The sequence below is a fragment of the Epinephelus fuscoguttatus genome, linkage group LG18 (assembly GCF_011397635.1).
Source record: "Epinephelus fuscoguttatus linkage group LG18, E.fuscoguttatus.final_Chr_v1".
In the NCBI taxonomy this organism is placed as follows: domain Eukaryota; kingdom Metazoa; phylum Chordata; class Actinopteri; order Perciformes; family Serranidae; genus Epinephelus; species Epinephelus fuscoguttatus.
Genome location: NC_064769.1, coordinates 39,773,255 through 39,788,842, shown reverse-complemented (window position 1 = coordinate 39,788,842; position 15,588 = coordinate 39,773,255). Strand labels below are relative to the sequence as shown.

The 15,588-nt window shown below is 42.2% G+C and overlaps 1 protein-coding gene across 1 annotated transcript in view; it reads left to right on the top strand.

The window, feature by feature from the left end:
• Positions 1 to 452: 452 nt before the first annotated feature.
• The window catches only part of LOC125905703 (uncharacterized), a 220,719-nt gene continuing 205,583 nt past the window's right edge, over positions 453 to 15,588 (top strand). Inside the window, exon 1 of the mRNA XM_049603868.1 lies at positions 453 to 640. Within this exon, the coding sequence (XP_049459825.1) occupies positions 519 to 640 (122 nt within the window). The 5' untranslated portion in view covers positions 453 to 518. The remainder of the gene's footprint in view (positions 641 to 15,588) is intronic.

Here is a 15,588-nt window from a genome sequence, read left to right as displayed (position 1 = left end):
AGGCTTTAAAAGAACGGACGCAGACATGAAACTGTCCCACTTTCCACTGAAATCATTTATCAGAGAGGTTTGATCGTCTCTTTCTGCCTGATTTTCTCTCTGGATCTGTGCACAGTTCAGACACAATGATCCTTCTGTGTCATCACTGATGTAACGTTCTCAAAATAATCTCATAGTGCTGCGAGTCGTCATCACGTCCACCTGGCACCTTTATTTGTACAGCACATTTCATACAGCAGGGCCGCTTACAGAGCAACGAAATATAAAACATAGTAAAGGATACAGAAAAGAGGCACGGTGGTGCAGTGGTTTGCATTGTCACCTCACAGTAAGAGGGTTCCTGGCTCGATCCTAGGGTGGGGGGGGCCCTCCTGTGTGGAGTTTGCATGTTCTCCCTCTGTCAGCGTGGGTTTCCTCCAGGTGCTCTGACATGTTCTCCCTGTGTCAGCGTGGGTTTCCTCCAGGTGCTCTGACATGTTCTCCCCGTGTCAGTGTGGGTTTCCTTCAGGTGCTCTGACATGTTCTCCCTGTGTCAGCGTGGGTTTCCTCCAGGTGTTCTGACATGTTCTCCCTGTGTCAGCGTGGGTTTCCTCCAGGTGCTCCGACATGTTCTCCCTGTGTCAGCGTGGGTTTCCTCCAGGTGTTCTGACATGTTCTCCCTGTGTCAGCGTGGGTTTCCTCCAGGTGCTCTGACATGTTCTCCCTGTGTCAGTGTGGGTTTCCTCCAGGTGCTCCAGTTTCCTCCCACAGTCCAAAGACATGCAGGTTAATTGGTGACTCTAAATTTTCTGTAGGTGTGAATGTGAGTGTGAATGATATATTTGGGTTCTGAGCCACAGAGTGATTTATACACAAGCAGCGGGAATGCCTGCGGAGAAAACAGATCTGTTGCAGCATCAGTAATAAATGTGTGATGCAGACGCACGGCTGTAACTGTTTGGGTGTTGGTGCTGAACCGTCACGATCCGCAGCCGCTGACGCAGCCGCGCGCAGAATATACGTTATTTAGACTGATGCAGACAATGTAGAGTCAAAGTTCACACAGGCAATTTCCACCCAGAAACTTTTAGCCGTACGCCGTTAGCAACATGTGCCAAGGTCAGCACAACAAACTGGTTGGCTGTGAATCAGTCACACTACGGTGAGAGCAAATGAAATGGCGGAGCTGGAAGGCCAGCCAGCAGGTTCCCAGTCAGCTACAACATCAACACAAAGACAGATATAATGCAGGGTTTATAACTCTCTGTTGAATTAACCAGACTGTTCTCTTAAGTACGTTCTCCTGAGAAAAGAAATGCACCAAAATTTATCCTCTACTTAAACACGAGTCGGTAATTTGTGTATAATCCTAGAATCTGGGAAGGCTGCGATCACGTGACCGGTGGGCTGATGGGAGTAAAGAATAAAGAAGGAATGGTCTGTTAGGTCCGAGGTTTAGGGCGTGAACAGGTCATAAATCACAGGACTTTCTCCAGAGACAGGTGTTTGGAAGTGTGAGTCATTGTAAGGTACATCATCACTGTGTTTCTGTTCCCAAAATGAACCATGGTAAAGGTGGATTTATCTTTGTGCATCAGCTCGATGCAGAGCCTACATAGTAGTCTATGCATGTGTCCTGCGACTTTGTTAGCATTTATACTTGTGCAGTGGTGTGTCTGTGTCACTCTGCAGCTACACCTCCAAAACACTAGTTGGTGGTGGAGGTTTCTGTGAAGTGCTGTAAAGTTTAGTTGATTCAAAACACACATTAAACACACATTAAACACGTAGACACATTTCCTTCAGTGGAAACAAAGCTTTGATTTACTTTAATTTCACAGATAAGAAACAATAAATTGTGAAGACAATAAAGCCTCCACACACTGTGTGTGATTTATCCTGGCTGAAATATGAACAGAGGAAATCTCTGCTAGCGGCTAGGCTAATATATACAATGTAAAATGCCATAGGCTTGTGCTAATAACGTTAGCATGTTGTATTTGTTTGGAAAATGTGTTTAGTATCAGACAGTTGTTTTGTCAGTGAACCTTGTGAGCTGTAACAGAGGCGAATTTTGTAATGTTACCTTTGTTAAATGTTGCTGTTGTCCCTGGCTTCATATGAGGAGAGGAAAAGTCTGCTAGCTGCTAGGCTAATTTATACAATGTAAAATGCCATAGGCTTGTGCTAATAACGTTAGCATGTTGTATTTGTGTCTAGAAAAAGACAATTGATTTGTTTGTAAACTTTGTGAGATCTGATGGAGCCAAATTTTGTACCTTTGTCATGTTTTTTGTGTGTTCAGTAGGGATTCATGATACTTTACCAATATCTGAAATGGAACGACTCATATGATCGATAACCGATAGCGATATATCGACCTAATTTTAGTGATCATCAAGACTCTTCTGTAGTGGAATTAACATCACAGGGGTGCAGCCCTGATTGTCACACACGTTTGAAATGTTTTCACTTTAATGATGTAAATAGTTTATAGTAAACTCTCGTCTGTCCTCAGCCGGACGATTCTGTCGAGTCAAGTGTGAAACACAGCGTTCACAACCAGCAGCTTGAAATCAAATACATAAATGTCTGAGTGTCTCTGTAGTTTTGAGGATGAGCTGACGGCGAGCTCCTTGTTTCTGAGCCACATGTCAGGAGCACTTGGTGTCTACATGCATCTGGAGTGATGATTGATCACAGTGTCAGGTCAATGAGCGGCCATTTAATCATCATCTGCTGTCCTGAGCCACACAAGCAGCTCTTCATTTCTGACGAGCAGCTCCTCCACTGCTGAATATTTATCTAATGTGTTTGTGCGACTGAACTCTGAATGTCACAAACTCCAGAGAGGCGGCGGCGGCGGTCCCACGGCACAGTCACAGAGGAACCTCTGAGTCTGAGGATGAGCACAAGCAGAGCCTTAATCTGCTCATCGGAGAGGCGGCGCCCAGAGGCTGCACACCATTTACCAACAAATGAATTTGTCAGGACTGAGTGCGTTCATCGATCGGCGGCTGATGAAGAGCAGGTTTATTGAATGTGAATGTGAGTCGGGGGGGGATATGGAGAGTGAGGAAGAAGAGGGGCGGTGCTGTCAGAGGGAGAGGTGTTAGTGGTTGTGACAGCTCTGAGAGCGAGATGAGCACAGCTGACAGCCCGCAATCAGTTTCAGTGTGAAGCAGAGAGCATGCTGGGAGCCATGGTGACGCACGGACAGCACTCTGTCAACACAAACAAAACACGAGCCCCTCAACTCTCACGACTCACTCATTTATCTGTCAAAACAAACATATTGGCTAATTACAGAGTTCAGTGACGGCGAGTCATCCGGAGCATCACCTCCGCCGACACGTCATTAAATAAAATCAACGCTGTTTATTAAAATCAATCAGAAATACGCAGCTTTAACAAACGGTTAACCCTTTCAGCTCTGTGAATAATAAAGGTTACAGCAGGAGCCGTTTACACGTCCTCAAACAATGTCTCTGTAAAAAGTAACCGCTTTTTGTGGCACTATCCCAACAGGAAACACAGTGACATTTTGGCAAAAAACAACCACTTTTTGTGGCACTTTCTTGGCAGGAAATGCAGTGATGGTTCAGTAAAAACAACCAATTTTTTTGGCACCATCCCAACAGGAAATACAGTGACGTTGGGGCGTCAGTGGCTTAGTGGTAGAGCAGGCGCCCCATGTACAAGGCTGTTGCCGCAGCGGTCCAGGTTCGAATCCAGCCTGTGGCCCTTTGCTGCATGTCATCCCCCCTCTCTCTCTCCCCCCTTCATGCTTACCTGTCCTGTTCAGTAAAGGCAAAATGGCCAAAAAAAAAAAAAAAAAGGAAATACAGCGACGTTCCGGCAAAAAAACCAACCACTTTTGTGGCATTATACTGGCAGGAAATGCCGCGATGTCCCAGTAAAAAATGTACACTTTTCATGTTGCTTTCGGCAGAGAACAACCACTTTTTGTGACACTATATTAGCAGGAAACGCAGTGACATTTTGGTAAAAAAAAACCAGCCTCTTTTCGTGGTACTATCCTGGCAGGAAATGTGGACATATCTTAGTAAAAAGTAACCGCTTTTTGTGGCACTTTCTTGGCAGGAAACACAGCGCCGTTTTGGTGATAAACAACCACTCTTGGTGGCGCTATATATGCAGGTAACACATTAATGTCTCATTAAAAGCTGGCCACTTTTTACGGCACTTTCTTGGCAGGACAAGACAGTGACAATTCAGTAAAAAGAACCACTTGTTGTGGCACTATCCTGACAGGAAACACAGTGATGTCCCTGTGATTCCAACATTTCCACTCAGAACAAACAAACCTGTTCTACATTTAACCACACAAGCTCCTCGCTGTCTTCCAGCAGCTCCTGGAGGAGATGTTGCCTCACTGTAAACCTCCCTGCTGTGCAGCTCCGCTCAGAACACTCGGACTCGGACCCCAAAGAAACACCTTGACCCACTTCCATCACCAGTCTTAGAGTTCAAGCTGCAACAACATCGGTTAGAGTCTGAGACCAAAACCAGATCTCCAGGAACTAATGAACCACCTGAAAGTCAAACGACAAAGACAAACAGGGACCACAGAGCCGAACGTTACCCTCTTCTCCCAAAACCAAACTAGAGAAACATCAGTCTGATCTGATCTGCGGGTGTGTGTGACCTCCTTTATTTGGCAGCACTGACAGAACTGAGTCCCTGAAGTTAACTTCACGGTGAGGAGCTTGAAGGTCGAGCTCACGGACACAGTTGGTTCGGATTTGATCCCATTTTCAGATATACAGCTCCGTCAGCTGCTGCACGCCTAACGACCGCACGTCTACTTATTTCTGTCTTATATGTCGGAGCAGGTGAGGCGGCGTTCTCCAGGCCGGGCGGCTCAGGCTGCAGCAGGAAGTTTGAAATTGGTCGACTTTCCTGTCTCCTACCTCCAGGCTGCCTGGTGTCTGATTTGACTCGACTATTTCTGGCTTTCAGCGTTCAAGGACACCGTGTGTGTGTGTGTGTGTGTGTGTGTGTGTGTGCGTGTGTGTGCGTGTGTGTGTGTGTGTGTGTGTGTGAAAGCAGCACCAAAAAGAGGGAAATGTATGCATCTGACATCATCACCTGAGATCAGTGAATTAAAGAGAGAAAATTATAAACAAGAAAATTAGTAGCTAAAAACAAACAAACAAGGAAATGACCTGGAAAGAGTGCTTAAAAATTATAATAGTTTTGTGACATAATTAAAAAAAAACAAAAAAACCCCTATTGTTGTTACTATTATAATAATTATAGATATAATTGTTCCTAGCTTTTTTCTCTATTTGTTTATTTGTCTTTTCAAAAACACAGGAAGACGGCAGCGAGCAGCAAAAGCGAAAATGACCAAAAGAATTAGCAAGTTATTTGTAAAAAGAGAAAATTGAAAGCAAGAAAATTAGTAGAAAGAAATAAAGAGTTAAAAGCCGAACAAACAGACAAGTAAATGACTCTGAAAGAGTGCTTAAAGATTATAATAATTACGTGACATAATTTTAAAATATATTATGTTACCTACTTAACTTCACGTAGAGTAGGTAACATAAAGTTACCTGCTTAACGTGAAGTTAAATGGCTCAGATTTAGGCATGTAAAACTACGTGGGTTAGGATAAGGTAAAGATGCACGGTTACGCATCATCAAGGATGTTCTTGTACATCCAGAATAAAACCTCCATAAATCATCTTAGAAATCAGAGACAGAACAGTCGTCATGTTTTAGTGTCAGGTGTCTGTACGTCCGTGGATACAAACAGGAGCTGATCACAGATCAGTCAGCTCACTGTGAATGAAGTCACTTCGTAAATCTGGTTGACAAAATGTAAACAAACAACAAATATGTAACGTCGTCAAGTTACATATTTATCGTAAAGTTAGATACTTAGCATAAAGTAACGTAGGTTGGGTTTAGGAAAGTAAAATTACATAGGTTAGGCTAAGGTAAAGACACATGGTTGGATGGTATCACGTTACATAGTTATCGTAAAGTTAGATACTTAGCATAAAGTAACATAGGTTGGGTTTAGAAGAGTTAATTTTTGTAGGTTAGGATAACATAAACAAGCACAGTTAGGCATCATCCACTTATGTAACTAATGTCAAGTTACATAGTTTTGGTTTTTGAAAATAAAGTTACGCTGGTTAGGTTTAGGAAAATAAACATGATTGGGCATCGTCATGTTACGTATTTATCATAAAATTACATACTTAACATAAAGTAACATAAGTACGGTTTAGGAGAGTAAAATTACGTAAATTAGGATAAGAAAAAGAAGTACAGTTGAGCGTCATCGAGTTATGTAAATAACATAAGGTTACATACTTTTGGTTTACAAAAGTAAAGTTACGTTGTTTTGGTTTAGGTAAAAAAGCATGGCTGGGCATTGTCACGTTATGTATTTAATGTAAAGTTACGGAGGTTGGGTTTAGAAAAAGAAACATCGTTAGGTACTGTTGTAATCTTGTTTAGGTTACTATATATATATATATATATATATATATATATATATTTACTTTAATTTGTTGTTAATAATCCTGTTTATTTTAACTATATATTTGTAAATACTCTTGTTAAATTTCTCATATTGTCACTTATCTTTCCTCTCTTGCAAGGAGCACCTGTAGCGCAAATAATTTCCCCTCGGGGATCAATAAAGTATTTCTGATTCTGAATCTGATTACGAAGATAACATAAAGTTGCGTACTGAATGTAAAGTTACATAGGTCAGGTTTAGGACGAGAAACATGATTGGGCATCATCACGTTACGTATTTATCGTAAAGTTACATACTTAACATAAAGTAACGTAGGTTAGGTTTAATAAAGTAAAATTACATAGGTTAGGATAAGGAAGAGAGGCACAGCTGGGCATCGTTGCATTATTTACTTCACATCAAGTTACGTTGCTTTGGTTTAGGAAAAGAAACATGGTTGGGTGCTGTCATGTTACGAAGGTTACTTTAAGTTCAGTACTTAACGTACAGTTCAGTAGGTGAGGTTTAGGAAGAGGCACATGGTTGGGTGTTGCCAGCGTAGGCACTGATGGACCGTTTCTGTTGCAGAGTTCAAAGGTTTTGTTGTAAAGAGACTGATCTCTGTCGGAGAGCTGCAGGCGTCACATCGCAGAAACCAGTAAACAGTTTGTTCAGCTGAATAAAGGTTTAAAAGGTTTTATAAATGACAGCAGTCAGATTTTATTCACACCTTGTTCAGACTTTGTAGAGTCAGAGGTTTGATGAAAACACACTGAACACAGCACAGATTTTCTGGACACAAAGAAATGTTGGTGAGACGTCAGGCGTCGGCGTCCTCTCCCTCACGGCTCGCTGTGGACACACTGCATGCACACAGCATGATCAGACACAGCAGGCCGAGGCATGGCCTTTTCTTTACAGTGATCCAGACGGATGATGATCATGTTCGGGCTGAATGAGGCGCTGACAGAGATGGTCACTGCCGCTGCTAATAAACAGCTGCGGTTTGTGCTGCTTTTAGTTTCTGCTGCTGGTGTTTTAATTGTCATGGCGACGGTTCGTGGCTCGCTTGGGGCCACAGCCACGCTAACGTTCCAGTTAATCCGTCACCTCTGATAATGGAGCCTGAAGGCAATTGTTGAGTTACACGTCGCAGGTGACATTTCCACTTCAAACACCGGCCTCTTCCTCCCCTCCCGCTCCTCTACCTCAGAATACCACAAAGGAGGAGCGGCTGCATCATTAACCTGCCCGTCAGCTGGATGTTAATTATTGCTACTGTGAACAAAGCGAAACCATCGAATGTGTGTGTGTGTGTGTGTGTGTGTGTGTGTGTGAGGAGGTGGAAGATGTTGTCACAACAGCGGAGCTGCTGTTCCCCTCCGTTACATGAGGAAGAGATAACAGCTAAACACACAACTTCCTGCACATGTGAGGGGAAATTACAGTCTGTCATTATGGGATGTCGACGGTTAACCCTTCAGTGCCTATGCTGGTATTTTTGCATATTGTGATGTGACGTAACAACACCCAACGATGTTTCTTTTCCTGAACCTGACCTACTGAACTTTACATTAAGTAACCTACTTGACTTTACATTTACTTCGTAACATGACAGCACCCTGACATGTTTCTTTAACTAAACCAAAGCAATGTAACTTTACGTTAAGTACATAACAATCAATCAATCAATCAATTTTATTTATAAAGCCCAATATCACAAATCACAATTTGCCTCACAGGGCTTTACAGCATACGACATCCCTCTGTCCTTATGACCCTCACAGCTGATCAGGAAAAACTCCCCAAAAACCCTTTAACGGGGAAAAAACGGTAGAAACCTCAGGAAGAGCAACTGAGGAGGGATCCCTCTTCCAGGACGGACAGACGTGCAATAGATGTCGTACAGAACAGATCAGCATAATAAATTAACAGTAATCCACATGACACAATGAGACAGAGAGAGAGAGAGAGAGAGAGAGAGAGAGAGAGAGAGAGAGAGAGACAGGTAATGACAGTAGTTTACAACAACATTAATGAAAGTAATAATATTATAGTTATAGTTCTGGCTACTGCGGTATAATATGTTGAAAGTATATATTAATATCTGGCAGTATACATGTGTGACAATAGTCATATGTGTATAATAACAGTAGAAGTATGACTAATGACTAATGATAACAGCAGCAGCAGGAGGCATCTGGCAGGACCACGGCAGCAGCACAACCACACACGTCACGCTGTCCAGGCACCGCTGTGATATGAGTTAATCTGAGAGACAGTGGAGCACAAAGGCTCCGGAGAAGAAGCCGAGTTAGTGACATGCAGAATGGCCGAGTTAGCAAGATGCAGTAATAGAATACGGGGGAGAGAGAGAGAGAGAGAGAGAGAGAGAGAGAGAGAGAGAGAGAGACGGAGAGAAGGTGCCCGGTGTATTATAGGGGGGTCCTCCGGCAGACTAGGCCTAAGTCAGCCTAACTAGGGGCTGGTACAGGGCAAGCCTGAGCCAGCCCTAACTATAAGCTTTATCAAATAGGAAAGTCTTAAGTCTAGTCTTAAATGTGGAGACGGTGTCTGCCTCCCGGACCGTAACAGGAAGATGATTCCACACGAGAGGAGCCTGATAGCTGAAGGCTCTGGCTCCTGATCTACTTTTGGAGACTTTAGGGACCACGAGTAACCCTGCGTTCTCAGAGCGCAGTGTTCTGGTGGGATAATATGGCACTATGAGCTCTCTAAGATATGACGGAGCTTGACCATTTAGAGCTTTATAAGTTAACAGTAGGATTTTAAATTCGATTCTGGATTTTACAGGGAGCCAGTGCAGAGAAGCTAAAACAGGAGAAATATGATGTCGTTTCTTAGTTCCTGTTAGTACACGTGCTGCTGCATTCTGAATTAGCTGGAGAGTTTTTAAGGACTTACTAGAGCTACCTGATAATAGAGAGTTACAGTAATCCAGCCTTGAGGTAACAAAAGCATGGACCAATTTTTCTGCATCTTTTCGGGTCAGGATAGGCCTAATTTTCGCAATATTACGCAGATGAAAAAATGCAGTCCATGAGGTTTGTTTTAAATGAGAATTAAAAGACAAATCTTGATCAAATATCACTCCGAGGTTTCTTACGGTAGTGCTAGAGGCCAGAGCAATGCCATCTAGAGAAACTATGTCATCAGATAAAGAGTCTCTGAGTTGTTTGGGGCCAAGAACAATAACTTCAGTTTTGTCTGAATTTAACATCAGGAAATTGGTGCTCATCCAGGTTTTTATGTCTTTAAGGCAGTTATGGAGTTTAGTTAATTGATTACTTTCTTCTGGCTTCATCGATAAATACAACTGAGTATCATCCGCATAACAATGGAAATTTATAGAGTGATTTCTAATGATGTTATCTAAAGGAAGCATATATAGAGTAAATAGGATTGGTCCGAGCACAGAACCTTGCGGAACTCCAAAACAAACTTTGGTACGTAAGGATGATTCATTATGAACGTCAACAAACTGAAAACAATCAGATAAATAAGATTTAAACCAGCTCAGTGCAGAACCTTTTAGGCCAATTAAGTGATCCAGTATCTGCAGTAGAATTTGATGGTCAATTGTGTCAAACGCTGCACTAAGATCTAATAAAACAAGTACAGAGACGAGTCCTTTGTCTGAAGCAATGAGAAGGTCATTTGTAATTTTAACTAGTGCTGTCTCAGTGCTATGATGCACTCTAAATCCTGACTGAAATTCCTCAAATAAATTATTATCATGGAGAAAATCACACAGCTGGTCTGCGACTACTTTCTCAAGGATCTTTGACATAAAGGGAAGATTAGATATTGGTCTATAGTTGGCTAACACCTCTGGATCCAGGGTGGGCTTTTTTAGTAGAGGTTTAATTACAGCTACCTTAAAAGACTGTGGTACATAGCCTGTTAATAAGGATATATTGATCATATCTAATATATGAGTGTTAACTAAAGGAAAGACCTCCTTAAGTAGCCTAGTTGGGATGGGGTCTAAGAGACACGTTGATGATTTGGATGAAGAAATCACTGCGGTCAATTGTTGAGGAGAAATCAGGGAGAAGCAATCTAAATATATATTAGGTCTTACAGTTGTGCTTGAGGTTAGATAGGTACTATCTGAGGGCAGGAGGTCATGAATTTTGCCTCTAATAGTTAGAATTTTGTCATTAAAAAAGCTCATAAAATCATTACTGCTAAACTGGATAAAAACTCTGAGAATTCAGATACAAATTCAGAATACGGGCCAGGAGCACGGTACACTATAACAGATAAAAGTGGCTGCGAGGTTTTCCAGGTCGGATGTAAAAGACTAAGAACGAGGCTTTCAAATGAATTATAATCTAGTTTAGGTTTAGGGCTGATTAACAGACTAGAGTTAAAAATGGCTGCAACTCCCCCTCCTCGGCCGCTGCCTCGAGGAATGTGGGTATTATTATGACTGGGAGGAGTGGACTCATTTAGACTGACATATTCATCTTGACACAGCCAGGTTTCAGTGAGACTGAGTAAATCAATATGATTATCTGATATTAATTCGTTTACTAACACTGCTTTAGACGATAGAGACCTGATATTTAACAGTCCGCATTTAATTCTCCTGTTTTGTCTTTCTGTCACAGAAGAGGTTTTAATTTTTATGAGGTTGTTATGCACAACTCCTCTTTGTTTAATTTTAGATTTAGATAATTTAGGTGGTCAGGGGACACCGTTTGTATAAAACTATGAAAACTATGGCTGGGTAACTGAACTAGAAGCTCAGAGAGGCGTATAGGACTGCGACTCTGAGTCCTGGTCTCAACTCTGGGTTGTCAGGGATTTAAATTACTAATAAAGTTTGCCAGGTTCCTAGAAATGAGAGCAGCTCCATCCAAAGTCTCTTCAATCTTACTGAATCTGCGTTTAGCTTTAGCCAGCAGTTTTAAATTTGGTTCAATGTCGCCCGCTCTGGCCCCAGGGATACATTTGACTATGGTCGCTGGTGTTGCTAACTTCACGTTTCTCAGAATAGAGCTGTCAATAACCAGAGTTTTATCCTCAGCGGAGTGTCGCTGAGTGGGGAAAAGCGGTTGGAAACGTGAACAGGCTGGTGGTGAGCCGTGGGCTTCGGCTTGGAGCTGTGCTTCTGGCGAACCGTAACCCAGCCTCCCGGCTGAACGGGAGTTACCGGAGGACAGTTAGCAGAGGCTAAGGCTATGCTATGTGGCTCCGCACCGGCTACAGGGGGCTGGCTAACTACCGCAGCTACTGAATGGTTTTCCATGGTGCGGAGCCGCGCTTCTAATTCACTAAGCCTCGCCTCCAACGCAGCAAATAAGCTACACTTGTTACAATTACCACTGTCGCTAAAGGAGGCAGAGGCATAACTGAACATCTGGCACATCGAGCAAGAAAGAGCAGAGGGAGAAGCCATCGCTAACTGTAAAGCTAATGTAGCTACCAAGGCTAGTAATGTGCAAACAACAGCTAAGAGATTAGCGGGAAAGTCGTAGAAAGGAGGAGAGCTATAAGCGCTTAAAACAGAACCAGTGTGGGTTAAGACTTGAAGTAGACGTTAAAGCAACTGAAGTGAGAAAGCAGGCTACTAGAATCCACCAGAGCAGTACAGAGATGCTGTCACAGAAACACCGGAAATGACACAACTCGCTTACCGCAATACGTCAGCACGTCGTACGTAACACAATGACACCTTACCGTACTTCTTTACCCTATCCTAACCTATATAATTTTACCTTCCTAAACCTAACTTAAGTTACTTTATGTTAAATGCGTGACGTGACAACACCCAACCATGCTTCTTTTCTGAATTCAAACAACGTAACTGTACTTATCTAAACCTAACTTTTGAAACTTTTTGTTAAGTACAAAACACAATGAGGCCCAACCGTGCTTTATAACCTTAAACCCAAACTACCTGATTTTTCTTGCATAAACCTAACCTACGTCACTTTGTTAAATATGTAACTTTATGATAAATATGTAACTTGAGGACACCCAACCATGCATATTTTCCAAAACCAAAGCAACGTAACTTTACTTACGTAAACCAACTATGTAACTTTATGTTAACTACATAACGCAATGACGCCTAACCGTTATTGTGCTAAACCTAACCTATGTTACTTTATTTTGACCTACTTAACTTTATATGAAGTACGTAACTTTACGTTACCTTCATAACATGACAATGCCCAGCCATGCTTCTTCACTTTAACCTAACCTCCGTAACTTTACGTTAAATACATAACGTGACAATGCCCAGCCATTCTTCTTTACCTAAACCAAAGCAATGTAACTTTACTTTTGTAAACCAAAAGTATGTAACCTTATGTTATTTACATAACGCGATGACGCCCAACTGTACTTCTTTTTCTTATCCTAATTTACGTAATTTTACTCTCCTAAACCGTACTTATGTTACTTTATGTTAAGTATGTAATTTTATGATAAATACGTAATATGACGACGCCCAATCATGTTTATTTTCCTAAACCTAACCAGCGTAACTTTATTTTCAAAAACCAAAACTATGTAACTTGACATTAGTTACATAACTGGATGATGTCCAGCTGTGCTTGTTTATGTTATCCTAACCTACATAAATTTACTCTTCTAAACCCAACCTATGTTACTTTATGCTAAGTATCTAACTTTACGATAAATATGTAACGTGATACCATCCAACCATGTGTCTTTACCTTAGCCTAACCTATGTAATTTTACTTTCCTAAACCCAACCTACGTTACTTTATGCTAAGTATCTAACTTTACGATAAATATGTAACTTGACGACGTTACATATTTGTTGTTTGTTTACATTTTGTCGACCAGATTTACGAAGTGACTCCGTTCACAGTGAGCTGACTGATCTGTGATCAGCTCCTGTTTGTATCCACGGACGTACAGACACCTGACACTAAAACATGACGACTGTTCTGTCTCTGATTTCTAAGATGATTTATGGAGGTTTTATTCTGGATGGATGTCAGAGATGAAGAAAAGTCACAAAGAATGATATCAACATGTGTTTCATGTCAGTGCGTTCACACGATTTTTCCCAACATTCACCTCCTGCTGTATCTTCACCCTTCTTTACCAGCTCGTTGCGTCATCATGAGAATCTCGGAGCCCTCGGAGGGTTTTCTCTTTCAGAGTTTGGTTTGGATATTTTCTGGACTGGAATGAAAATGGAGATTATAAAGTCTGGAGTGTTTGCCAGGACTCGCTGCAGCCAGACTTGTGCTTTGAGAATCACATTTCCTCTTGTTTTTGTCTGCTATTTAACACCTTGAACCTTTTGACTCTCCCAGAGCTGCAGCTCCTCGAATGCACCGCAGATTGATTACTGAGAGAGTGTGAAAGACGCTGAGAGAGGAGGGAGAGGCAGCGAGTGGAAAACAGGAGGTCAAGAAATCCTCAACATCCAAGACACCTAAAAAAAAAAAAAAACTTCCACGTTTGTGTCTTGAAACTAAGCTCATTATTCAGTATGATTTATTTAGTGTTACCTTACTGTGACCTCTGATCTTTATTTAATACGTTACCCTTTTCTGGAGTCTAGTTACAGTTTTCCATAGAAACTTAATTTCAGGGTCAACCTGTTCATCTTCCTCATGTTTCAGTGATTTTATATCATTTTACACAGGCGTGAAATACTGGCGTTTCATCAGTGATCTCGCCCTCAGTCCACAGCGCACAGAGGTACCTTCACTGCGGTATGACATGCACTGGGTTGCAGCAGTTTGTAACGCTGCCGAGATCTTCCATAGTATAAAGAGCAGGAAGGTGGGAGGGGAGGTGATGGGTTAAACAGATTCTGGACTTTCACCTGTGACCTCACTGTTTGTTTCCTGTGTGAAACCAAAAGTCAGTGAAGTTATTTTAGTAAGAACATATGTGCAGTGTGTAACGCTACCCACATACATCACCTGACGTGGCATGTTAGTAACAGATGTACTTATTTCAAGCCAAACCATCTTTTTTTTCCTAATCCTTACCATGTGCTTTTGTTGCCTGAACCGGACGAGTGCAAACTGTAGAATTTCTGTGAAAACTAAAGTTTATTTTAAAAAGACACTATGCATGTCACAAGCTTAACACCCGGTGAGTAAGCGGTTTTATTTTGAGTGCAAAGCCCCTCTAGTGTTTTTTACCACCACAAGCTGGGCGACACTGCTAACAGAGCTAACAAAGTTAACAATGCTAAAGGGGGTTTGAGGTTCAAAACTGAGTTGATCACTCACCGGAGTGACGTGGGGGGAGACCGGAGGGTGGGCACAATGATGCCATAGCAGTGGTGTCGGGTTGGGACGGTATTAGTAGCAGTAAATTTCCAAACAAGCAGGGCTGCTAGCTAGCTCCCATATCACCCACCTGCAGAGCTGCAGAGCAACCGTTAACATGCGCAGGAGGGCGGGGTATCTGTCAATCATTTTTTAATGTAGCCAATCAGAGGCTCACAATCCCCTGTCAGTCAAACACTGATATGTTTTAAATTAAGCCAATCACTTCACAGTAGTGGGAGTAGTCAACATTTCAACTAGCTAGCTATGCTAGCGCCACCTAGCGCCTGCGTATCAACTCCCCGATCATAATGGAATATAGTAACTTCAACTACTGCTCATTTTAGAAGGGCCACTGTGAGAACATGTGTTCTTTGTTTAAATTACAGCGCAATTAACGAACAATGAATCATAGTTGTTTGTTTCTGGCTGCCAACATTAGCTAGCACAGCTAGCATGCTAACTATGTTAGCTGAAGAGTTGTCTATTTCAACTTCACAATGTCGATTAAAAAAAAAAACATTGCCATCTGTCGGTACTTTGTTGAGTGTTAATATGAAAATGTCTGGAGGGCAGGGACATGAAATCTCCGGGGAAATAAATGACAAAGTCCACGGCTCCACATCCAGGGGTGTGTGGATGCTGGAGGAACGCAGACAGACTTGCTGACGTCCTGCCCTCCCTCTGGTTCTTCTAGCGGAGGAGCAGATCACAGCCTGGGTCAGCCGGTCTGATCGAGGCTGTTTAGGAGCTCAGAGTCAGGACACCTGTCGAATTTTCCCGGTGGTTTTGTGACAACTTTTCAGCTAGCTA